General features: G+C 35.6%; 2 protein-coding genes, 1 non-coding gene and 1 pseudogene across 7 annotated transcripts; all 4 read left to right on the top strand.

Annotated features, from left to right (window-relative positions):
• The first annotated feature begins 2,499 nt into the window (after positions 1–2,499).
• On the top strand, positions 2,500–2,573 carry Trnat-agu (transfer RNA threonine (anticodon AGU)). Its single transcript has one exon. It is a non-coding gene; the product is annotated as a tRNA-Thr (tRNA).
• Positions 2,574–4,343: 1,770 nt separating this feature from the next.
• Positions 4,344–14,436, top strand: LOC145902076 (proto-oncogene tyrosine-protein kinase Src-like). 5 transcript variants are annotated; one of them, XM_082989927.1, is made up of 13 exons: positions 4,344–4,457; positions 4,623–4,683; positions 6,863–6,981; positions 7,364–7,463; positions 8,594–8,692; positions 8,944–9,047; positions 9,544–9,693; positions 11,308–11,466; positions 11,963–12,219; positions 12,579–12,732; positions 12,821–12,952; positions 13,109–13,272; positions 13,447–14,436. In XM_082989927.1, exons 2-13 carry the CDS (start codon positions 4,628–4,630, stop codon positions 13,507–13,509), a joined length of 1,557 nt encoding a protein of 518 aa, XP_082846053.1. In that variant the 5' UTR covers positions 4,344–4,457; positions 4,623–4,627; the 3' UTR covers positions 13,510–14,436. The 5 variants fall into 5 exon arrangements, with proteins under 5 accessions (XP_082846053.1, XP_082846051.1, XP_082846052.1 ...); XM_082989925.1 differs by lacking the exon at positions 6,863–6,981 and adding an exon at positions 6,248–6,438; XM_082989926.1 differs by lacking the exons at positions 6,863–6,981; positions 8,594–8,692 and adding exons at positions 6,248–6,438; positions 7,998–8,096.
• Positions 14,437–14,671: 235 nt separating this feature from the next.
• On the top strand, positions 14,672–15,608 carry LOC145903241 (uncharacterized; annotated as a pseudogene).
• Positions 15,609–20,491: 4,883 nt separating this feature from the next.
• Positions 20,492–24,694, top strand: LOC145902077 (ras-related protein Rab-10-like). The gene is made up of 6 exons (XM_082989931.1): positions 20,492–20,694; positions 20,764–20,824; positions 22,246–22,384; positions 22,786–22,875; positions 23,198–23,299; positions 23,787–24,694. The coding sequence occupies exons 1-6, from the start codon at positions 20,568–20,570 to the stop codon at positions 23,868–23,870; spliced, it is 603 nt and encodes a 200-aa protein (XP_082846057.1). The 5' UTR covers positions 20,492–20,567; the 3' UTR covers positions 23,871–24,694.
• The last annotated feature ends 249 nt before the right edge of the window (positions 24,695–24,943 follow it).

The raw sequence follows: 24,943 nt of genomic DNA, 5'->3' as shown, positions 1-24,943 counted from the left end.
TCGTAACTGTCGGAATAAACGTGCATGTTAAACTGGACCGACCTTATAGGCTACTACCAGTTGGAGGACTGTAAGGTGGAATTGAGAAAGTGCTCGAATTCTACACCCCTCTCGTTTTGGGCATGCTTGGCCACATGTTTCCCACACTCTCAAAGTCCATCATATTTCTTGTGCATTAATAAAGCAGTTAAGAAACCAGATACAAAGATAAAACGCTTACAATTTGAAGGTATGAATATGATTAAGGGTTTAGACCAGAATGTTTTGACGCATGGATTTTCAGATGGTCTTATACTTGTTTCCTCTACATACAAGTATACAAGTAGCCTACGCCCAATCGTGTTTATACTGTTTACACTACACCTCAATATATAATTGGATGATTACCATTTCGTTGGTACACAACCACAAAATCTGAGCCAGTTTGGTACGATAGCTAGCCTAATTACCGACAAACAAAATACATCCATTCCCACTCAAACACAAACAAGTCTCAAACCGCCATATGTTATTATTTGCCTAAAAAATAGTAAAACGTTGTGGCCGATTAGGCCTTTTCTATTGCTTTTATAGCGAAATTATGCACGTATAGCCTGCTTTGCCATATGTTTTTTTTTTTATTTTGATACAATATTAAGACCATTTACAACATTGGATATTTTTATTGGAAGCACTGCCCCCAAAACCTGTAAAATATGCTGTTGTCGGATTAAACACATCGGTGTACTGATGTTATTTTTCCAGGTATGTTTGGCACGTCAGAATTCAATTTGTTATTTCATTTCGGATTATTTTTTTGATAAAAAAATTTAAATTTTGACTCGTTTCGACAAAAATAGGTTTGGGAAAACCCGTGTCACGGTTCAATAAACACAGGTTAAAGTGCAAAATGTCGGCAAGAAAATGTTCGCTAAACAAGAGCTACTTGACTATGTTCCGAAGTTAATTGTTAACTAAAAGCACATTATTGTATTTGTGCCTGAGTTTCATTAGGATGTTTAGGTTGATTTGGTCTGGTTGGAAAGTAGTTTTTATGTTGCGTGTGTTTGTAAGATTAAAATACTACAATGTTCTATGTTGCTAAATGCTAATGCTAGTCAGTGTAACATAGTGTAGGTCCTTGTTCAATACCAACTGACCCATCAAATGTTTTTGAAATTGTATTGTTAATTAATGCAGACCCCTTTTTCAATCGTTCCTATATTTATGAAATAATGTCGGCCAGTCTGCCCACCATTTGTTTGTTGTGTGTGGACATCAGGATAATTGTGTTTTTAGGTGAAAACTGTTGTGGTAAGCTATATATATGTATATATATTTAATGGGTTTTATATGGTTTATTTATGAATCATTTGCAGTATTAACATTACTGTCATACTCCAATTTATCCAAAGAGTTTTCATCAAAATTGACAGATGATCTCTCTTAGGGTGAAATATATTTTTTTGATATAAAACAGCTATTCCATCAGTGCATGTATTGTCATAGCTATGTGTTCTGCGTATGTTTGATTGTTTTTCACAGCTATGTGTTCGTGACACACTGGTTTGATTGTTTTTAAACCGTTTTAGGAAAAAGTTATTTAATGCAAATAGACCAGATGTCAGCCACCTTTATTTTACAAAAAGCCAAATTTTGCACAAATCTAAAATATACTGAGAGCCACAAAGTTAGCATGTTTTATTCAGCTTGCCAGTGAAACTTATGACTGAGGTACAAGAGGTGAAATCACAGGGTAAAGACTTTTGCAGGACAATTCTGACTTCATGAAGCACTTTATTTATTTTAATTTTTAAAACCACACAAAACAAAGCAACAATCACAATAAGAGAAATAACCACAAAAGACTGGTCACGAATCATCTTGTGTTGCTAAAAGTTGGCCGATCTTTCACAATTTCACACATAAGTATCTGGAACTTAAAATGAATAAAAGTAAAATATATCATACTGACTCTGATTGTCTGCCACTTTCCAAACCTACAGCAAAGTACACAAAAGTCCCAAATGAGCTCGATGTCTATGTGCATCCATAACAGAGGGTAAACAGGTACATGTCACTCTGCAGCCATGGAAACTAAAGCACGGTTGATTTTTCATCATTAATTCATCACTATTTTAGGGTTTTTTAACCGCCCATTTTTTATACATCACATGATTTTACAAGCGGTGTTAGCGTTATCCCCTTTTTCGTGTTGGCACGCTTTTTGGCGTTAGTTGTGTGCTGTAACATTACCTTGAGGAAGCCTTGTTGAATAACAGGCGAAACGTCGGTGAATAAAGTTACGTTTTTATATGTGCCAGAAGAACAGATTATTAAGTTACTATTTTAGGCAATGCGCAGTGGGAGATCCTGCCTTGCTATGCGAAAGCAGGGCATTACTTCTGCGTTGTCTGATTACGGTGGTGAAGATCCTCTACGCATGTGAAGGTCGCCTGACAAGTTGTGCACTTGCGCACCAGTGTACCTTGGCCACAATATACCCTGTGAAACCACTGAGCTCCTGTAGCTCAGTTGGTAGAGCGTTGAGCCTAGTTAGTCCAGGGTCGTGAGTTCAAACCTCACCGGGAGCTTGATTTTGCAGATTTCGCTCCGACTTGTCGGGAAAAGTGGCTGATCCAGCTTGGCTGCAATGCCTTGGCTGCGAAGCCTGTGAACCTTATTTTAGGCAATGTTAGAGACCCACATTTTTTCACATATTGTCTGCAGACCGATTTGGCATAACAAATAACTTATTGTTTCCTGCGTGGTAAATTGGTGTTTAGTAATGAAAGAAATGAAATGAATGAGTTGCAATCTGACCAACACTTCTCAAAATATTTGAAAAAGCCTGGAATAAATGAAATATTTTATAATAATGTTTAAACATAAAGAGTGTATTTTTTTGTGTTATTTTGTTAAACCATGTTTTAGTTTGAATCTGTTTGTTATTACCGGTTGATGTTTTGACGACTGGTGTTGTTGCGTTTTGTTGTCGGCAACGTATATGACGAGTAGTGATGCAAAAAAACAGATGAATATTTTGTGAAGATTCAACTGAATAAAGTGAGCAAACAACCTTTTGAGTTAAAAATTCTCATGCTCACGTAGGATGTTTAAAGTTAAATATGGAACTATGTGGTAATAAAAACATTTAATTTACAGTATGGTGTGTTTGATACTTCGCATGTTTTGAAAAATCATGACTGACAAGTTTGGATTATGACGAAATGTCTTGGGATTGGGCCAGCAAATTTCCGTCTGGAGATAATTATCCATTATCTGGTTAAGTTCTCTTGTAGTTTTCGTTCATTGAGGTTTGATGTTCGTAAGAAAATGCTGAGGTTGTTTACTTGTTGGGTGATTCACATTCTGGTAAACTTTAGTCAACACGGACGTTTGCAAAATTTGCGTTGAACATTGAGTAGCTTGGTGAGTCTGTCGACTGCCAGAAATTTACCAGCAAGGTTGTACCTAAATCTACCAAAAACAATGGCTTGTAAACCTAACAATCAAACAATCTATTGTTTACCTTCATGTGAATATTAAGTCAGACAATATTTGTACAAGCGAGAGAGGGTTGTTTAAACTCCTGTTAAATGTAAAACAACAATACAACGACTATTTTTCATATTACTGTTGATTTTCATTAGTTGCTAGTTTTTATATGTGCTGGTTAGATTGTGTGTGATTGTTTATTCTCTGCAGTAAGTTTTATCATCTGTATGTTCTTCACCATGTTTAGAGGTCAAATTTATTCCCAATTAACTTGAGGTAATGAGAAACGAACACTCAACATTTTATTATTTGTTGTTTTTGGAGAAGAGTTTTACTATTTTCTTGCACAAGAACCTGTTTCATCGAACACCTCAAAGGGAATTGTAGTTGTGTGAAATGTTGACGATCTTAGTTCTAATCTAATTTTATTGAGTTCTTGTGTAATTTCTGGTTTTCCCTTCCATTCTACGTTGTATGTAATATTTGAGGCAAGTTCATCTTTCAAAAAGGTACCTGATACATTTACACAAAGATGGGCTAAACTAAAGTTCCCGTAGTTTAGAATTTTGCTGGAAATGTCCAGGATTTCAACACCAGGGATAAAGAGTAAAATGCCTTCAAGCTCGTGTTTTGAAACATGGTTCAGTCACTCGTTGCCAATGAATTAATATTTCTTAGTTGCACAGAAGTACATGACAAAATAGCCATCAGCTTGGTCTTACAAAGGCCACAAAATTTTGTGAAGGTGACCGACACAAATTGGTCTGGGATTTTGCTTTGACAAATTTAGTAACCCACAAAAAATATATATAGCAGCTGTTGGTTGGTTGCATGACTCAATGTGAATATATGCATTTATGTTTTTCAGAGTTTTTAATTTTATTTTTAAGAAAAAATATTTTTTGTACATTTCCTCCTAACTACTTGCCAGAAAAATATTAACCTGGTGTCTGCTTTGACTGGAAGATTTGATTAATCCGGTAAGTACGGGAAAATGAATTTAGTTTAAATGTTCTTTATACAAATGCCATTAATAATGCAATGTGGCTGGTGTAGAATAATCTCTTCAAGATTTTCCTCCTGCTGGTGATTAATTTGTAATTCTTTGTCCACAAGTGGTGCAAGAGAGCTGTTTTATTTTTCAGGTGACATGGGTTGTTGTTCTAGTAAAGAAAAAAGTGGTGGCAGCAATCCACATTCTACCACGTATGTTACATCATAACTTCAATTGTATAACTTATTATTTGTTGAACAATCAATTGTTTGTCACGATTTGCTATGTTTATGTTTGATAAACAAGATTTGACTTGTTTCGCTTATTTTTACAACAATCACTCAGCAAATGTCAAAAAAACATGTAAATACACTTAAAAAAATTTTCTTCCTTTTTTTTCTTTATATTTTTGGTCGAACAGTTGATTATTTGCAAAATATGTTTAATATCAAGTAAACAGTTTACTTTCACTATATTCTCTTATATATATAGGAACCATCATTGTAAGTTTCCTTAAATGAAAATTTTCTGAGGCATATAAATGTTGGTTGGAAGCACTGTTAAAATCAAACACATTCATAATAATTGTGTGCGAACAAAACATGTGTTTTTAATAACTGTAGACAATTAGTTTCTTAAACATCCATCGTCCCACGTGCTCAAACCCATGAATGAAAGATCTCCACTTCCTGTCTGCAACCCACACAGGAAGTCAGAATACATCAGGTTTCACTGGAGTCCTAACTATCATGAGTTTATCGTGTTTTAAGTGGTACCGTTAGATTGTAGGCCTGTGTACAAAGTTGCTTAAGAATGACGTTACATTGTTGAGAAAGTTGAATCATCACAGTTTGAGATTTCAGTGAAACTATGACTCGAGCGATGTTTATGCATTAAGGAGTGGTTTATGTTTTGATTGCAGCTGGTTTCACCAATCCTCACTTAGCCAACTTGCAGCGTAGTTATTCGTTACAGAGCAAGTGCAAGTTAATGTAATTATTATCATTAAGACTGGATGAGGTTTATGCAAAAAAAATCATATTGTACTTTGATGTAGAATGTTTGGTGCAGTGCTGATATTAATGGATGTTACTCTGTGTTAACTATAAGCAATGCCAAAGAAGTTTTGGAGTAGCGTGTTTCGAAAGGAGAAGAAAAAAACAAACAAGAAAACTCAGGAGACAAACCCAAGTAACGATAATGAAGATGTTGCAATCATTTTTAGAGGAGATTAGTTTTTTTATTTTCTAGATTTTTTGTTTTGTTGCAATCAAAATATTTATTTTTTTAACACAAAACACAATATTGTCACCAAGTTTTGACTAAAGATGAAAGTATAGTTTGGGAATAAGTAGAGGCAATTTAATTCAGAATCTATACATTAAATTCTAAACTATTCAAATCTGAATTCTATTTAAACCAACTGATAGGTTTAGATGTTGTAACTGAAAATTACCACACACATGTGGATTTTTTTTGATTAAATTAAACAAAGGCAAAGACCTTTACTAGTTGATTCCTTAAAGTGTCAGAAGTTGCACCCACGACAGGAGTTACAAACACTAAAAAAAAAGTCCAGAGAAACATGCCAAGAACGCCTAAAACACCAGAAACTGCACAATATTGAATTATTCTGTATTCTTCATCCCCAGAAATAAAACTATCCTAAAATTATAACTAAACTTTAACGTAATTCTATTTGATATATTTATCTTGGGTAGTTTCCCTCATTTGTTTTGAATAAGTAGTGAAAAGTTTTGTTTGAACAAATTCCAGCACTCCTTTCAATACAAACACAATTGTGATCGGCCAGCAAACGTCCATAAGCGGGCCCCAGATAACATCGGGCCCAATAATATCGGGCCCCACCCCCATGCAAGCAGGAATGGGGGGTTATGCGGCCCGCAGTCCCACTTTTACTCAAACCAACATGAACCAAACTATTCCTTCCCGACCCTCCATGCAAGGTAGACGTTGGCATGGCAACATTGGTTTGCTTATATTCACATGTGTTCATGCACACTTTGCCTTGTGGTGCTTTCTCAAGGCATGGCTTTGTGTGAACAATTAACAAGGAGTGCAGGGCAAGTCTGTGTGCACTTTAGCAATGCTTTGTACAATTTTGCTAATTGTTTTTACTCAGTCTGGCTTTTATCTCATGTTAAGTCATCATGCATTAAATTGCTGGCTTTCCCCTGATGACGTAACGTGTTTTAACATGAAATTTTATGATTCCATGTTCTGAGTCCTCTGCTAAAATACAGGAAGTTTGTTAAAAGCATTTCTAAACCCCTGATAACCCACGCATTGGATCATGTGTATTATTCCATGTAATAAATATACAAGTGTGAACTAATAGCGTTGTGTGGTTTTGCATGTTGCATGTTTTAGTACGAAGGATATTTCCCTACCTACGACCAGCCTCAGCTTCCCGTCCGAAACCACCGTCACAATACCAACAGCGACACCAAGTGTTAAACCAGTCCCTCTTGTACCTTTCAATTCTGCAGGTTCTCGTAGCATGTTTAGTCCAGACAACATGTAGCCATCACAAAAATTTAATTCTTTTCATATTCTTAAAAACAAACATCTTTGGGCAATAACTTTTTCAACTAAATTCAGTGAATTATTTCTTGATAATTTTTGTTGAATTATTTTAAGGTAAGCGTCAGATGTTAAGTTAAAAAGACTACAAAACTCAAATTTAAATGTTGTTTTATTATAATTTGCATGGAAGTTTTGGTGTACATTGGGCCTTTGCATGTTTTATGCTTTCCTGGTCGCATGATGTGTTTTTGTATTTGTAAATTATAACAAGCACTTGTGGGTGTTTTAAACCTTGTTTATTTTCTATAACAAGAAATTGTGTTCCAACTTATTTTCTTCCTACAGGTCAGTCTGTACGTTATGTTGCGTTGTATGATTATGACGCGAGGACTGCTGATGATTTGTCATTCAAGAAAGGTGAACAACTGTTCATTCTTAACAGCACGTGAGTTTAATTAGATATGTTCCAAACCATAGTTGACTTAAAGGTTTCATATAAGTACACAGTATCAGGTTTCAACTTATAACCAGTCGTTTCCTGAAAATAGAGATCATATTTTGTGATTTAACTCCTTCAATTTACACATAATTGGTTGTTTTATTATTTATTGTGAAAACAATGTTTGCAGACATGTTATTGTAGCATTCTTGGGGTAAATTATAAACAACATTCTTGGGTTCATCAAACTTTTGTTCCACAAATATATAATTAGAAACTCATCATTCAAATAGTTGTCATGTAATTGTCTCTTAATAAAGTTCATTTGTTCCTACTTGTACGCACTTAACTATGATGATGTTGAAGTTTATAATTTAATTGTTTAGAAGAAAATGTTTTTCAACTTTTTCATCGTTAAATGCTGAAAGAAAAAAATTTTCCTGAAAAACTTTATAGAGATTGTTTGTTCGAACATAATTTTTATGCTGTTTGCGTAACCAACCTTGTCTTTATAAAACTAACCACTTGACGGCACTATAGAGAGTCAGATTGGTGGTTAGCAAGCTCGATCAACAATGGACAACAGGGATATGTTCCGTGCAATTATATAGCACTAGATGGCGGCATTGACAGCGAAGAGTAAGGGGATTCCCCTGATATTGACTGCTTTTTGTTTCTAATCAAAGAATGTCATTTATTTATGTGATGGCTGGCTGTATTTTTTTACGTTCAGTTGAATCAATTACCTGAACCACATTCAATCTGATTCTAGCAAAATATCTTGGATGGTTGCTTTCCTCTCATTCTCATAAATTATGACAATAAAAAATTGGAATGTTTCAGCTATTTTAAAGACTAACTTTAATTAATTCAATTTTTTTAATGAGTGAAAATTTAATGTCAAATATAAGTGGAATGTATGAACAGGGTTTACGCCAAATTAGGTCACAATCTGATTGAAAACCTGGGAATAGGTTTTCATAGTTTATTTCTGATAAGAAAATAACCAATAATAAAGTAACCAAGTTGTTTTAATGCCCAATCACTCTGTACAAGTGAAGATTTGTTTATTTTACAATTTAAACATTTTTTTGCTGCTTGCTGTCAGAGTTTTATGTTGATGCATGTTTGTGCAGTGAAGGAGATTGGTGGGAGGCAAGGTCTCTTGCCACGCAGAAGACGGGATATATTCCAAGCAATTATGTTGCTCCCGCAAACTCCGTACAATGCGAGGAGTAAGGTTTTTGTTTGCTTTCAATCAATTAGCATGCTCATGTGATTTTCATTGTTACTTCTTTTATTTCGTCGAAACCTTTTTATGATTAAACTTTTAAAAGTAGTTCTGATTTAAAGCAATAGAAGTGCGTTGAACCATAACAAACTAAATCTTAAAACTTCTTTGTAAACATAGAGTTTGATTTTAATATTGATGTTAGAGGCTGGGGATGATTGAAATTGCATACAAATATTTTGTGTTTGACGACAGGTGGTTCTTTGGTAAAATCAGTCGGAAAGACTCTGAACGTTTATTGATGAACCAAGAAAATATGCGTGGGACATTTCTGATTCGTGAAAGTGAGACAGCCCAAGGTACAACAACCACAGTCATTTGCTGACAGTAATTAAATTGGTTGATTTTAATTGAAATTCACTGAAAAAATTTAATATTTGTCATTCCCAGCAAATCAACAACATTGCATTCTTACATTTAAGACTTGTCATGAATTTCGGGAATTTCTAAAACCTAAATCCTGTTGTGTTTCCTTGGACTTTTCATAATGTGAAACCACCCCAAAATGAATGGGGTTGACTTTCACTTCATGATAATACAATTGAAACTATCCTATTGTGTTTAAACAATTAAAGATAGTTTCTGGAGGTTATGTAGCAAACTGTTAGGCTGCAAGGAATATAAGCTAAGAAAGTTGCTGTCTTTGAATCAAAGTCAACATTTTGGTTAATCGAATAAATCCTTGCGACTGTAACTGATGCTTCCAATATATCTGGTCAATATTACAATCACTTTTCTTTCAAGCTGTATCACCACCATCTGTAAGTTTATGATTTAAGTTCTTAAACCATCCAGGAACCTTCTCACTATCAATATTGGATGAGGATATGGCCAAAGGTCCCAACGTGAAACACTACAGAATCAGGAAACTTGACAGTGGGGGGTTTTACATCACATCCAGAGCTCAGTTCCCGACACTTAAGGATCTCGTTGATCATTATCAAGGTAAGCTCATCAATTCCACCATAGGGCTTGGACCTTTGGTGCCACCAAGTGTCTCCAGCCCTATGTGCATTCGATAATCTTGTGTATTTTAAGCTCCCAACATTAAAATAATTTTTGTGTGTATGTGAATTATAAATTGTGCCCATAGGCGTCGATTTAGGGGTGACTGGGGTGACATGTCACCCCTCACAAACAAACAGGGGTGACAACGCATGTATTGTCACCCCTGGATTTCGTTTAAATTAAAAATTATTGTCAGAAAAAACTACACACATTATACTATGCGTTAAGCTATTTTCCTGTATTATCACTAGTGATGCACCGAAACAGCTATTTTTATATTCGGCCGAAACCGAATATTCGGTAAAAGTTGTCGAATTAATTCGGTTGAATAAACCGAAACTAATTTTGGTATTTATCTCTTTAAACGCAATAAATTTAAACAAAACATGTGCTGGATTGGATCCATTCCTAAATCTTAAAGGTGATTTTCAATGAAACGAACACATTCGTACAGTTTAAACAATGATTAACCTTTTCTAAACTTTGCGTATCAGCGTTGAATGCAGTAAAAAAGTTTCGGTTTCGGCCGAATTTTGCAGAAATATTCGGCCGAAACCGAATAATTGCGAAAACCTTAGTTTCGGCCGAATAAATTCGGCAAACCGAACTTTCGGTGCATCCCTAATTATCACTGTCACAATCAAGACAAACACGAGTGTCTCGTGGATTATTGCGCAGCGCAGCAATTGTTGCAGCATAATGGTAAGAATCGGCATTGTTGCGTAATAGGTTTGTTTGTTATTTCATAATTACTAAATCTGCAATACACCAAGTGAAACAAATGTGCCACTTTTAGTAAGGGGGTGCATAATTAAACTGTTCAAAACTTAGTGCTACAACAACATGATTCGGTGTAAAAACAAAGTGACACGAAACAGAATTTGCGTCGTTTGCCTACGTTTAGGGCGATACGACTTGACGAAATGTTTTTTGCGTGTTTCTAAAACTTGGAAATGTCACCCTTAATATTTTACAAAACGTTGAAAAATCGACGCCTATGATTGTGGCCAAACCAGTAACATATGGTAACATCATAGATGTTTGCAAACAAACATTGTAATTGTTAAAATATATCATGTGTCAGCTATGTGACCAATCAGACAAACCCCAAAACCATGTTTGTTTGATGTGATTAGTTAGTTGTGATGGGTTGTGTTGCCGTTTGTCGAGCCCTTGCCCCCACATAACCCCACAAACATACTCCATGGCTCCCGATGTGTGGGAAATCAACCGTGACGAACTGCAAATGTCTGAAAAACTTGGTGCCGGAATGTTTGGAGAAGTTTGGAAAGGTCAAGTGTTGCTATGCACCGATAGAGCTGATTGGTTGTTGGTTGCTATGATTCAAATGGGGTTTTCAGTTTACAACAATCAAGCCATAAGTTTCACTGATCCAACATTTTTTGCTGATTGTGATTTTTTTATTTTAGGTACAACAAGCATTTAATAACTTCGATCAATTTTTATTTTTTCTGATCAAATATTTCTGTTTTTTTCTCCACTTTTCCACGAACCCTCAAAATTTCCCACAATGCTCTGGTAATGAACCAGGCGTCCCTGATGGCCTCTGCTGCCAACTAATGGATCCCTGCCCTCTTCTCGAAAAACCTCAAACAATCACAATTGCTCGAGATGTTTGGGAAATCCCCCGTGAGTCGCTTCGCCTTGAAAAGAAACTTGGAGCTGGAATGTTTGGTGAGGTGTGGAAGGGTAAGTTAAACCCAAGTTTGTGGCAGATTTAACTTGTTACATGTAGAAAGCAGTTTTACTCTTGTGTATTGAAATGTTGTTTAAACATTGAACAAACAGAAAACAAAGTTAGAACCAAGGTTTCATGCAATTTATTTTACTTGTATCAAATGATGTGGAATTAATTTGTAAGCATCATTCAGATGTTTTTTGATTATGTCTTTTTCAAAAACAACTTCCCATTATACACCAGATGTTTGGGACAAAAAACAATTGGCTTCCCAACAACATTTCCTATGTTTCTACTTTGTGATTTGCATGTTTATATTTTTATGTAAATTTCCTTGGTTATGGTCAGCATGTTGCTTTCAGTTTGTGTTTCCAGTGGTAACTAAAGGACTGTAAACAATACAAAATAAAATTATTTACCTGTTGAAAAATTATAATTTATCTTTACAAATTTCTACAATTAAAACCTTTTACAATCTGTGTAAAATATCCTTTTGCACCCAACCAGGTTTGTGGAATCAGACCACGGAGGTGGCGATAAAAACCCTCAAGTCTGGAACCATGTCACCTGAAGCTTTCTTGGCTGAAGCAAAAATAATGAAAATGTTACGTCACGAGAAGCTGGTCAGTTTGTATGCGGTCGTATCCAAGGAACCAATATATATTGTTACGGAATACATGTGCCATGGAAGTCTGCTGGATTACCTCAAGGAGGGGCAGGGGAGGGGTTCAAACCTCGTCGACCAGATCGACATGGCAGCACAGGTTCAATGCATTGTTTCAATTGTGTCACAAATATTTGGTAATTTGTTTCAAAATTCACTTTGGAAACATTCCGATCCAATCAAAACCAACTGAGATTAGTTCAATATTTGTCAATGGTATACTATGGGACGTTTTAGGGGTGTGGGTGCACTGATGGGAATATTATAAAATTCCTTAAATATATGAATATAAATGGGCATGGGATTCACATGGGGTTTTGAGCATTGCTGAACAAGGATGGCCATAAGCACCAAGGGTTGGAAACCATAGGATTATTTAAACTTGGAGAATGTGTGGATGAAATATAACTGGAAATTCAACTTCACAATATTCAGTTTATTGATGGAGTTTGTGTTTAGATTGCTGCTGGGATGGCTTACATTGAAAGGATGAATTACATCCACCGCGATGTACGAGCAGCAAACATTCTGGTCGGGAAAAATCAAGTTTGTAAGATCGCTGACTTTGGTCTGGCAAGATTGATCGTTGATGATGAATACAGTGCTAGGCAAGGTAAGCTCACAGACTCAACTCACACTGGGGGAAAAACACATTCACTTACTGACAATAATGGAGGGTATTCCCCTGACCTTGTTTGCAGGAGCAAAGTTTCCGATTAAATGGACGGCTCCTGAAGCTGCGATGTATGGGAAGTTTACCATCAAGTCAGATGTATGGAGTTTCGGGATTATGTTGACCGAGGTCGTAACGAAGGGGAGAATTCCATACCCCGGTAAATTACAATTCCATGATAATTTTTGTTGCATTTAGTTTTTAAAACTTACGTGCAAAGTTGAAATATTGAAAAATCTAAGGAAAGTTCACATTGCCTCAAATAATAATCACATATAATTTATTGTTTATAAATAAATATGATTACTTTGCACAGGAATGATGAATCGTGAAGTGTTGGAACAAGTAGAGAGGGGGTATAGGATGCCCAAACCGAGTCTTGGGCCAAACGAGCTCCCATGTCCCGACTCTTTGTACGACCTCATGGTCCAATGTTGGCACAAAGAACCAACTCACAGACCCACGTTCGAATATATTCAGGTTAATGTTGTGTTTTGTTGTCTCCTGCGTTTACCTTAATTCTGGTCAGTCACAATATTTGTTGCTAGGCAATAATTATAGCTTTGTGTCACAACTTGATTCCATTCAGTGGAAAGTAAGGTTTTACTTACACAGCAACTTTTTTGACAGAAGTTTTTTTCAAAATTTTTGCAGGGTTTCCTTGAAGATTATTTCACTGCCACTGAGCCGAACTACAAAGAGATGAACGACTTTTGAAATGAGTAAAACTTTTAGGATCCACCCTTGCACTTAGGAGAGTTTGAAAAAATCCCAGTGAATCGTTTAAGTAATGATTGCACTACGATATCAACACTGGCAATTGTGCCTTCCTGTTTGATCCAGCTCATATCTCATGTTTTAATTGTTTGTTTTTGTTTTCCCCCGGAACAAATAATTATATATTTTAAATAATTAATTTTTGTGTGTTGTTCCTTAAAACTCCCCAGTGAACGCATGGCTTTTAGGAGCAACAAAATATTGTTGAAACTACAGTTGTGAAACTCACCACAACTTCTGCAAAATAGAATTTTTAAAAGTTTTTCTGCAAATCTTGTTTTCTGCAGAAAAGTTTACAATAATGCAGAGTTTCTGGTCATTTTTTCATTAAAGAGAAATTAAAGTTTGTTTGTTCGGAACTAACGTCTATATTTGCTCTGTTACATTCCATAGAAATCTTAAACCTAAATTTATATCGGTTAAATAGTTATGTAAATAGTAAACCACTAAGACTTGTATATAACAGGATATTTGTGCTAAAAACGTTTTGTGTTTGGCTTCGGCATTCGCTCCACATAATGTTTGTTAAAATCCCACTGGAATTCTTTGCTTAGCTTTCATAACTTTATGTTAATATTGCTGTTGGCTGAATGTGAAACTTAAAAATTGCGATTTTAAGCAACGTTGGATGATGTAGAGAACAAATTAAATATTTAAAATTAATTAAAACAAACCGTCGTTGATTAATTTGTTATATGACGTCATAAAGCTGCTTGTGAGTTCAATATAGGTCATCACATCTGCAATATTAGGCAGCTTCTCTTCCGTTTCTCATGTGAGCGTTTTTTTTCCTTTTCTCCTTTTGTTTTTATTGCTTTTGCGTCTTCTAACCTGCAACCATGTTCGCATAATAAACAACTAATAACTTCACAATATCGTATGGAAACAGCGGGATCATCCAGTTTAAATACCTTTTAATGCTGGGTGGTTAACTTTCGGTCTCCCCAGAAACAAATTTATGTTTTACGTTTCATGGTGAATTCTTGATGAAGGTTTGTATGCAACCGCCAGGGGGCGCACGTGTAAGTACAACTTGGCCACATCAGGGTTGAAAGTGAAATTGGCCGATTCTAAAGTTGCGCGCGTCGGGTGCGGACGCAAAATGGAGAGGGACAAAACTAGCTACGCTCAGGCAGCTAATAAAAGCAAGGCAGCCAAGTCTTCATTTAAAAGGCCTTGCTGTTTGACTTTTGTGACTGTTACAAAATTACCAAGAGATGAAATATTAAAAATATTTCAAGAAATAAAATATGACTTGAAAAACGTCATTGGCGTGGCAGAAATGAAAGGCACCAAAGTGGATGTAACATGCACATCGAGAGAAAATGTGGTAAAGCTCTATGAAGCATTACAAGGAACAAAAAACATTAAAACGGTACGCCTTTATGAATCTGACCTAATCAATGTGGCTGTTGGTTGGGTGCCCATCCCTTTTTCAAATGAACTAATTGCTGAAGGTCTGAAGGACAGTTATGGGGAAGTAAAAAAGATGTTCCACCGAAAGGAGAAAAATAATTTACTTACTGGAATGAGGATTGCGACAATGAAAAAAGAAGACCTGGAAAAAAAACCCAATACCAAGCTATATAAATGTGGATGGATTTGAGTTCTATGTCAAGTATAATGGACAAGAATCAACATGCAAATATTGTGGCAAAATTGGCCACAAACAAAAGGACTGTGAGGTGAGAAAAGAAGACTATCCTGAAATACAATTCGACAAACCAACAAAAGAAACTCAACTACAGCAGAGTTCACGAAAAGCAAATCACCCTAAAGGCCAGACAAAACAAGGAACTGACCGCTCTGAAAACCAGGAGCAACAAAACGAAATAATTACACGCCCAGAAGCTGACTTGCCCCAAAAATCAACGCCCAAAAGACCACGTGAGAGCACAAGCCCGCAGAATGCTGGAAGGAACAAACTTCCTAAAAGCGTTTCGGACGCTGATTTTATAGTCATATGCCCGAATTGCGAAAAAGAAGGAGGACTACATGCAGAAACAACACAATACTGGTGCTTACATTGCAAGCATTAGTACGCGGTGGTGTATCTATGTTGTTCCGGCAATGCAGAACCGTTTTTAGTAGAAGAGAAAACGAAAAAAAACACATGTTCAGAATGCAGTTTAACGTTGACGTTGATGCCTTGCTGCAACAAATTCCAGCCTGAGTACAAACTAGCGAATGGATTATTAGAATGCCACCAATGTGAAAAGACGGCCGTTTCCTGCTCATGCGAAACGTTAAACGCAATCCCCAAAAAAGGTATGAACAAAAATTGTGACAACATGTCATGCGACGTTACAGTGGTGCACTGTGATTGTGATAAGATTTTTTTGTAAACACTGACCCGCAGCTTACCGTTTAGATGTAACTGTGGTTACGAATTTGAATACGATTTAAATATAGGCCAGGATATTACTGGTTAATACAAAAGTAAGTGCACTCTTATTCTGCAATCATGTTGAAGCTCATAACATACAATGTCGCTGGATTGAAAAATAACCGGAAAAGAAGAAGTGTATTTTATTTGTTGCGCCAGAAAAGTTTGATATAATTTTGATACAAGAAACACATTCATCCCCGGGAACCTTAAAAAAATGGGAGTTAGAATGGGGCAATAAAATAGTGGCTTCACACGGCACTACAACCAGTAGAGGCGTCGCTGTTTTGTTTTCAAAAAAACTGTCGTATAAGCAACATAAAGAAATTGTAGATGAAAACGGCCGCTTTATCTATCTGGACATCAGTGTAAATAATATTCGATTTACTATAGGCAACATCTATGGCCCGAATATAGACGACCCAAACTTTTTCAGAAAAACTTTTCAGACTCTTAGCAATGAGTTTGAAAATGATAACATCATAATCGGGGGAGATTTTAACTGCGTCTTTGACAACAACTTGGATAAAGGAGGAAGTTTAACGCCACACAATAATAAGCGTGCTAGTAAAAAATTAACAGAAATAATGGAGGACATTGGATTGTATGACGTCTTTAGAGTTAAAAACCCAAATTCCAAAACCTTCACACGTATCCAAAAAAATCCTTTTTGTGCCACTAGACTTGATTTTATTTTAGTGACCGATAATATTCTGGGAAAGTGTGGGAGCACGGAAGTGATCCCAAGCGTCCGCTCCGATCACAGCATAGTTAAACTAGAAATAAATTTAGATGAAGTAAAGCGGGGTCAAGGATATTGGAAATTTAATACTTCCCTCCTCGATGACAAAAATTATTGTTTCAAAGTTAAAACGTGGGTGGCAGAGTTTCTACGTTTCAATGACAATGGAACTGTATCACCACAAACACTTTGGGAATCCCTAAAATGTAACCTGCGAGGACATACGATTAAATTCTCCAGCGTAAAACGTAAACAAACCAGTGCAAAACAAAAAGAAATTGAGACAAGACTCGAAAGTTTAAATATAGCACCTCAGCCACACGATAAAGCGACGACCATGTTAAGGCAAGAACTGAAGGATAAGTATGATTGTCTTATTGAAGACAAAACTAAAAGTGCTATTGTGAGAAGCAGAGTACGTTGGGCTGAATACGGGGGAAAAAATAATTCATATTTTTTAAATCTTGAAAAAAGACGTATGGAGAAAAAGTCAATAACTAGATTAATGCATAAAGATGACATACAAACCGATCAAACTGCGATTCTACAGCAACTCGCAGAATATTTTGAAAATCTTTATAAAAAAGAAACTAACCCAGCGCAAACGAATAAAAACGTGAAACACTATATGGACACAATTCCCACGCCAGTGTTAAGCGACGTTGATCGCGAGTCATGTGATTGTGATGTTACTCCCGCAGAATGCCTGAGGGCTTTAAAATCAATGAAAAACAACAAGTCGCCTGGACTAGATGGGTTTCCAGCTGAGTTTTACAAAAAGTTCTGGGAATGTTTGAACGGCAAAATGGTTGAGGCATTTAACTACGCTTGTAAAATTGGATCCTTTTCTGGACAAATGGCCTGGGGGGTTGTTACCTTGTTGCCTAAGCCTGGAAAAAAACCATTGTACCCGGAGAGTTATAGACCTATAACCTTATTAAATGCTGATTACAAAATTGCAGCAAAAACTATTAATATGCGAATAAAAAAGATTCTCCCCTCAGTAATTTCGAAAGAGCAAGTTGGTTTTGTAAAAAGCAGATATATTGGGGGCAATATCAGACTTCTGTTTGATGTTATGGACTATGTAAAGCAAGCGGGAGAGTCTGCGGCTTTACTCTTTTTGGATATTTACAAAGCTTTTGATTCCCTTAGCTGGAACTTTATAAAAATAGCCTTAAAAAAGTTTGGGTTTGGACACATTTTGATTAAGTGGGTTGAAACGTTTTACGCTGAAGCAAAATGTTTGGTCATAAACAATAATCACATGTCCAACGCTTTTGATGTGCAGAGAGGAGTGAGGCAGGGTGACCCGCTATCACCAACTCTATTTGTGATATGTATAGAATTTTTAAATTTGTCCATACAAAATAACAAAATGATAGCGGGCGTAAACATAGGTCAACAGGAAATTAAGGTTGCGCTATTTGCAGATGATACGTTAATCATTCTCGATGGAAAGGAAAGCAGTTTCAAAGAAGCTTTTAACGAACTTAACCGCTTTGGTAATTATTCAGGGTGTTATGTGAACATGGCAAAATCCAATGCAATGTACTTCGGAAAAAAATATAATGACCAAACCAAAATACTTTTTATCGGAAGGACTTATGTGGCCTGACAACCACATAAAGTACTTGGGAGTAAAAAGGAAGAATTTAGAAGGAATTTGCGAACAACGCAACAAACGTCTGCGTGTTTAAGTGTCTGCAATATATTTTTTATGTCTTTGGAATGGCGGGTGAACATACATCTGGCAAATAACCGTGGAAATAATCCTTGACTCCAAGGTTGTATTCGATGGATCTCAATTGACATCATCTTGACACCGTGGAAACCAGCCAAGGTGTTCTTGTATGCTGCTTGGTGTTGATATTTTAAATGGAAGCGGTGGTTTTGTGTCTGACAATGAAGTAAAGAGAGTTTTTTTTGATCCAAGGAACAAAATATGACGTCATAACAACAGTCGAAATATGTGCAAGTCAACCAGATTTAATATATTACCTGTCCTTGAAAATTATTCTGCTAGTTCATCTTCCGAAAACTAGCAATCAAATTCCACAATAAATTCTTCTTGTGCAAAATCACTCTTTTATTAATCTGCTTTATTGTTTTAAAGTAAGTTTAAATTTAAAATAGAAGCTATTTTAAAATTCCACAGCATATTTACAAAGACTGAAAGGAGTGAAGGGAATGTGAGAATTTACAGCAACGTGGTGCGTGGTTTTCACCAATTTTATCTAATTATCACGCGCCTCATAAAAAGAAGCATTTTACCTACTTAACAATGTAGATTTTCAAAAGCCAAACAAGCTAAAAATATATATTTTTTGATTTACCACATTAAGTTGTACGTCAGCAATTTTCTTGTTTTGTCTTCGCATTGTTTGTAGAATTTTTATCCTAATTCAAGCAAAAATTAGCAAAAAATTAAAACGTCTTTCCAAATCGGGCCCCGCGCTTTCTACGACCGGGTGTGATTGTTCGGTCATAGAAATAGTTCGTTGATAATACGCAGCAGTATTGACGTCACGCGTGACGATTTGTGACAACAATTACAAACAACGTTGCGGAAATCTGATCGAGATAAGTTAAATTCAGCGTTAAGATTCAGTTTGGTGAACGACAATATTTGTTTCGGAGTTTGGACTTTTTGTCACGAGTGATTCGTGACGTCACGGGGTGCGGGCCCTAATATATTACGTCATTTTCTACCTCACAGTATTGACAATTAATCCTGACTTCTTGTTCAAAACTAAAACGTTTTATATCAAAATTGCTTTAAAATTTCCGCATGAATAGCCATCTTGTTAAAGATTACACATTGGTAAAATGTAAGCCTTAATTTAGGCAATAATCGTAATTTGCTGAAAAAAAATTCAAGGAAAATGGATTTAAATGGAGCGGATTAATAAAATGTATACAGAAGAGAAAATTTAGGAAGATGTTGCGGATTATTTTTGTTAACTTGAAGTAAGAAAGTTTTGGGAGATGTTTGTTGTGTGTGCAAAGAATTTATGGATAAGTGTCGTAAATATATCTGATCAATGCCATGTCTTTTTCAGTTGAACACTATTCTGCCTTTTCGCTTTGTTGTTAGATTGGTGGTGTCATACTGTCATGTCATCAATATTTGCTGGTTTGGCTTTATATTGTGTAGTGGATAGTACGACCAACTACCATTCTCCGTGAGGAAATCACCTTCACATGGGCGCCTGACTCAATAACCTTCATCGTTTTATCGGTGCCTATGCCATTTTATGTTCATTGTTCATTTATTGTTTTTTTGCACAAAATACAAATGATTCAATTATATTATTATAAATAACATATCCTACTTCTTACTAATTGGGAAATGTCTTTTGGCAACTTTTTTTTCTTTTAAATACTACTTTTCGAATTATTTTGTTCTTTTTTTTTGTTCCCCTTTGTTGAATGCAAATGAAGGTTTTGACCCAATCTTGTTACAAATGGCATTATGAAAATTTTCACTTTAAACTCATTTTTTTCCTAATTTGCTTTGAGACAAATCAGCTTCTCATTGTAGGTAGTCAAAATTGGAAAAAAATTCATCTGGCAATCTACAAAACTATGTGTCTTGAAGTCCATTCTGAAGGGATTTCTATGTTTATGTCAAAGTCACATCATAAAAAACAGCTGCTTCATATAAAGTAATATGGCTGTTGTGTAAATGCCAGCATTAAAACACTCATTTCTTTATCAGAATTCAATCCTTTTCATAATGTTTTGTGGATCAACAAATCCATGTATTGACGGGGTTCTTCTTATGCAGATTTGACAAAATATTTTAAATTAAACCTTTTTAGGCAATTTCTGTTTGTGTATTGTACCTTGTTTGAGCAAGGTAAAATTATGGCCAAGAAGACTTACGATTTGCTGTTTAAACTTCTTCTTATCGGAGATTCTGGGGTTGGAAAAACTTGTGTTCTTTTCCGATTTTCTGATGATGCTTTTAACACCACGTTTATTTCAACCATCGGTGAGTTTTGCATCTTCAAATCGATTATAATGTTTTCAATAATGAGTTTATAATTTTTTTTTACTTCAGGAATCGATTTTAAAATCAAAACAGTAGAGTTGAATGGAAAAAAAATCAAATTGCAAATTTGGTAAGTTTAAGCAATTATTTTTACATCATATGAGGTTTTTATGTTTATCCAACTTTATGGTTAAGTGCAAACATGACCTATAACTCCTTTAAATTCCAAAAGCGTTTAACAGTGAAGAGTAGTTTCTATTGTTAGACATCAGTTGCATTTCAAAATGTAAGTTGTTGCATTAAGTGATTTTGGGTGATAAAATGTGTTACAAACTTTGATCAACCACTGCCTGTTATTGTTGTAAGTCATGTGACTGCATATTGTCAGTGAAATGATTCACTGTGACAAAACAAAGCAAGTATGACATCACAGGAAGAAGCATTTGAATGAGATGTAAATTTACAGATGCTAAGATGTGGAGGGTTTTATGACAAGATTTACGCGTTTTAGAGTTTATGAAGTGTTGTACTTGGATGCAGGGTGTCGATTTATGCTTTTTTCGCCATTCTAAGTGTTTGACACGGAGAAGTGAATAAATTTTAAGTTACCGATATACAATACCACAAACAGACCAACTCTATTGTTATCTACCAAAGTCCATAAATTAAATTACTCAATTTAGCCTAACGTATCGGTCACGCCAATCTTGCAATATTCACATCGATCTTACTAGTTTTCCTTTTTTGAAGATTGGACGGCAATAATTTTCCCATTAACATGTAGTTGTCAATTTTTTGCCTTTCATGCTGGTGGCAAAAGTGGTTCGAAGACACTGGTGCCAGTATAAGTCGTTTAAGTTCAAAACGCAAACTATTTTTTGGGGAGAAATTTGTATTTCAAGTCACTATTAAACAACAGCTTTTAACTGAATGGTTGCATAGTGTTGAAAACTCAATATCATAATCTTTCGGGATCCCCACCCAAAATAAATTTGTCTGTTTAGATTGCTAAATAAACCCAACCGCAATACATTTTTGGACAAAATCTATGCAAAAACCAACCAGCACTTACTTTGACGTTCAGTGAATAAAGGGCGTTAAACCTAAAACTAACTATTGTTTCCAAACATGGAGCATTGTTACCGAACACGTGGCATTGTTACGAAACAAGTTGCATTTTTCGTTCAATCGGACCTTAAAAGAGACATAGCATCCTATAACATGCAAGGTTTTCAATTGTTTTGTCGTTATTTTAACGTGTATTCCAAACTTATGTAAGTGCAAGCACCCTTGAATTTGAAACATGGTCGTTCTCATGCGTTAGTTACCAGTTACGACATTTTTACTATTCGACATGCACGACAATTTTTCTCAAGATGTTCGATACGAAGAAAAAAATCGATGCCCTGCTTGGATGTAAAGAGAATAATTTTTAAATCCCCTTGTATTTGTACTTTGGTGTAGAAAATATGAATATGGTGATGTTATTATTTATCACAAACTTTAGAATCCTTATGTTACTCCATTAAAAAACAAATTTCTTGGTTCCAGGGACACAGCCGGCCAGGAGAGGTTCCACACCATCACCACATCCTACTACAGAGGTGCAAATGGAATAATGCTCGTTTATGACATCACAAATGCAAAGAGCTTTGAAAATATTTCAAAGTGGCTTCGGAACATAGAAGAGGTTTGGATCTGTTAAATTCATATAAATTTACACTGAGGAAAAATTGGGAACAAATTCCTGAAAAAACTTTTAAAACCAAATAAATGGGGTGAGCTTTAAAAACACATGTGCAAAGGGTTTTGCCTGAATGACCAATTGCCTGTGATAACTTTTCTCTATTTGTCAAACTTAACCAAAATCTAGTTATTTGTTGAAACCAATCCATTGACAATCTGGCAATCATGATGATCTTTACTTGATTCCAGCATATGTTGATGTTTTAATATCAACCTTTATGTGTCCAGCATATGTTGATGTTTTAATACCAACCTTTATGTGTCCAGCATATGGTGGTGTTTTAATATCAACCTTTATGTGTCTAGCATATGGTGATGTTTTAATACCAACCTTTATGTGTCCAGCATGCAAGTGAGGATGTTGAGAAAATGTTGCTAGGCAACAAATGTGACATGGAGGACAAGAGGATGATCAGCAAGGAGCGTGGAGAGCAGGTAACCCCCATATTCACCTTGTAAACACACTTGTCGTTGACCTTGAGAGGTCGTGAAATAGCTGGTTTAGTTTATTGCAAACCAGATATGAGAGGGTACTGACCAATTTAGAACCAAACAATGGACTTAACATTGTCCCATTCATCTACAATAACATGATATTAATTCAATGCCACATTTTAACATTGTTCTGAACCAGCTGAAGGTCAAAGAGACAGAAGGGTGTAATTTATTTTACATTTACTCATTCTTAACAATTATTGTGAAATTAGAATATTTAGGTTTAAATTTAAATAATCGTAATTATGTTTACGTGTTGCAGATCGCAAAGGAACACGGGATTAAGTTTTACGAAACCAGCGCAAAAAACAACATCAACATTGAAACTGCCTTTTTTGCTCTGGCCACTGATATATTGCATAAGGTTTGTTGTTGTTGTGTGTTGTTACACATTTTATGGCTTCTGGTGGGTTTAGGTTTAAAACATGGGAAGAGGTTTAAACAATGTATTTGAGTGAGGACCCCCCATCCTACTTTGTATGCATGTATAAAGGATGTTGGTGATAACCTGCCTTGTTTTATGAAAATATTTGTTAAACAGCAAACATGTTAAGCTTGTTTGTTTATATTGAATCTGACGCCAACCCATTTCCTTTTATACCTGATAATGTTTGAATATTAGTGTATATAAAGTTTCCCATTCAGTGGGTTTTGCCCATGCAAGTCAGGTCCTAAGAAATACCAGATTATTACTTTCCTTGCCAACCAAAGTCACAACACAACCAAAACCTGGGATAGGAGAAAACAACCATCAATTTCACACCAAATATTTTATTTTTTTATTGTGTCAACTTCAAACAAAGTTGTGTTAATTTTTTCCCCAACTCACTCAGAATCTATTTTCTTTTCAGACCCCGTGCAAGGATGCACCCGGTGGCAATGCAGGGGTCGATATCCAACAACAACGACAGACAAGTCGGTCGTGCTGCGCTTAAGATCTTTATGTGGACATGCTTATACATAGTTTTGGATGATGTCACTTCTTGTGGCTTTGGGGTTGCAAACTATCAGAAGTTAGAGTTCTAAAACCCAAACAATTTTAATAATGTACTCCTACATGATAAGCACTTGGTATATTTAATACTTTACCAACATTACAGTCTTTTAACTTAACATTTTGTTGTGATATTTACTTATACTTTTGAATTTGTGGGCAAAAGTACTTCTTCCTTTAATACTTGTAGGCAATTTTTTGCCTCTGATAACTCCTATTTCCATATCTCTGATAATTTTGGTTTCATATAACCAACTGGAATGTACAATATTGGCTGCTTTGTGACCGAGTGTATTTAGTTTAACATATTACTTGTTCTGGAAATGACACAGTCTAAAGTGTTTGAATACGTTTGCAACTTTAAGTGTTGGAAATAATTACTGCTAAACACAATGAAATTTGTTTGCATTTAACCACAATCTCAGAATTTAAAGTCAGCTTATTTTCTTGGTATAGAACACAACACTTTTAAGGGTTTAACATAAACAATTATATTTCATGTAAAGGTCCAATACATTAGTGTCCAACTATCAAAATCCAACACTCATAAAGAGTAATTTATTGACACATGACCAGCTTAAAACTTCTCGGCCTGATTGTTTATAAGCAAAAGCGTTCTTTCCGTAACTTCCTGCTACGCTTTGTTGTGACGTCATAATGCTTTTTGATTGTGCGATTGTTCCAAGCGCGTTGTATGCTGATTGTTTGGGTGACTTTAACCCAGTAAGGCGTGGAGGCCTGTAATAAACATTAAACACTCTTCGACCATTGTTGTTTATTGTGACGTAATAGTGATTGTTGTTTTAATTGAGAGGAACTTTTATGTGATTGTGACGTAACAATCCGTATTATTAGGCAACTATGGACAACTAGATTATAATTAAGAGCTGGTGTTAAAATGACTGTCATTAAAACAGGTCCATTAAATTCATACAATATCAGGTCAAGATTAACACGTGATAAACTGTTTGCCTATATTGTTGGCATCTCATTCCGAATAAAACAGGCAGTTGG

This window comes from Ascidia mentula, chromosome 5 (genome assembly GCF_947561715.1).
Source record: "Ascidia mentula chromosome 5, kaAscMent1.1, whole genome shotgun sequence".
Lineage (NCBI taxonomy): Eukaryota > Metazoa > Chordata > Ascidiacea > Phlebobranchia > Ascidiidae > Ascidia > Ascidia mentula.
The sequence above is the reverse complement of the archived record's forward strand: the minus strand, read 5'-3'. Positions and strand labels throughout refer to the sequence as shown.

What these genes read in the sequence shown, in the direction of transcription:
- LOC145902076 (XM_082989925.1), top strand. Translation starts at nt 4,628, where the DNA reads ATGGGTTGTTGTTCTAGTAAAGAAAAAAGTGGTGGCAGCAATCCACAT. An exon ending in AACTCCGTACAATGCGAGGA is followed by an intron (nt 8,693 to 8,943) that starts GTAAGGTTTTTG and finishes GTTTGACGACAG; the next exon opens with GTGGTTCTTTGGTAAAATCA. An exon ending in TGAAAGTGAGACAGCCCAAG is followed by an intron (nt 9,048 to 9,543) that starts GTACAACAACCA and finishes TAAACCATCCAG; the next exon opens with GAACCTTCTCACTATCAATA.
- LOC145902077 (XM_082989931.1), top strand. Translation starts at nt 20,568, where the DNA reads ATGGCCAAGAAGACTTACGATTTGCTGTTTAAACTTCTTCTTATCGGA. An exon ending in AAAATCAAATTGCAAATTTG is followed by an intron (nt 20,825 to 22,245) that starts GTAAGTTTAAGC and finishes TCTTGGTTCCAG; the next exon opens with GGACACAGCCGGCCAGGAGA. An exon ending in CCACTGATATATTGCATAAG is followed by an intron (nt 23,300 to 23,786) that starts GTTTGTTGTTGT and finishes TTTTCTTTTCAG; the next exon opens with ACCCCGTGCAAGGATGCACC.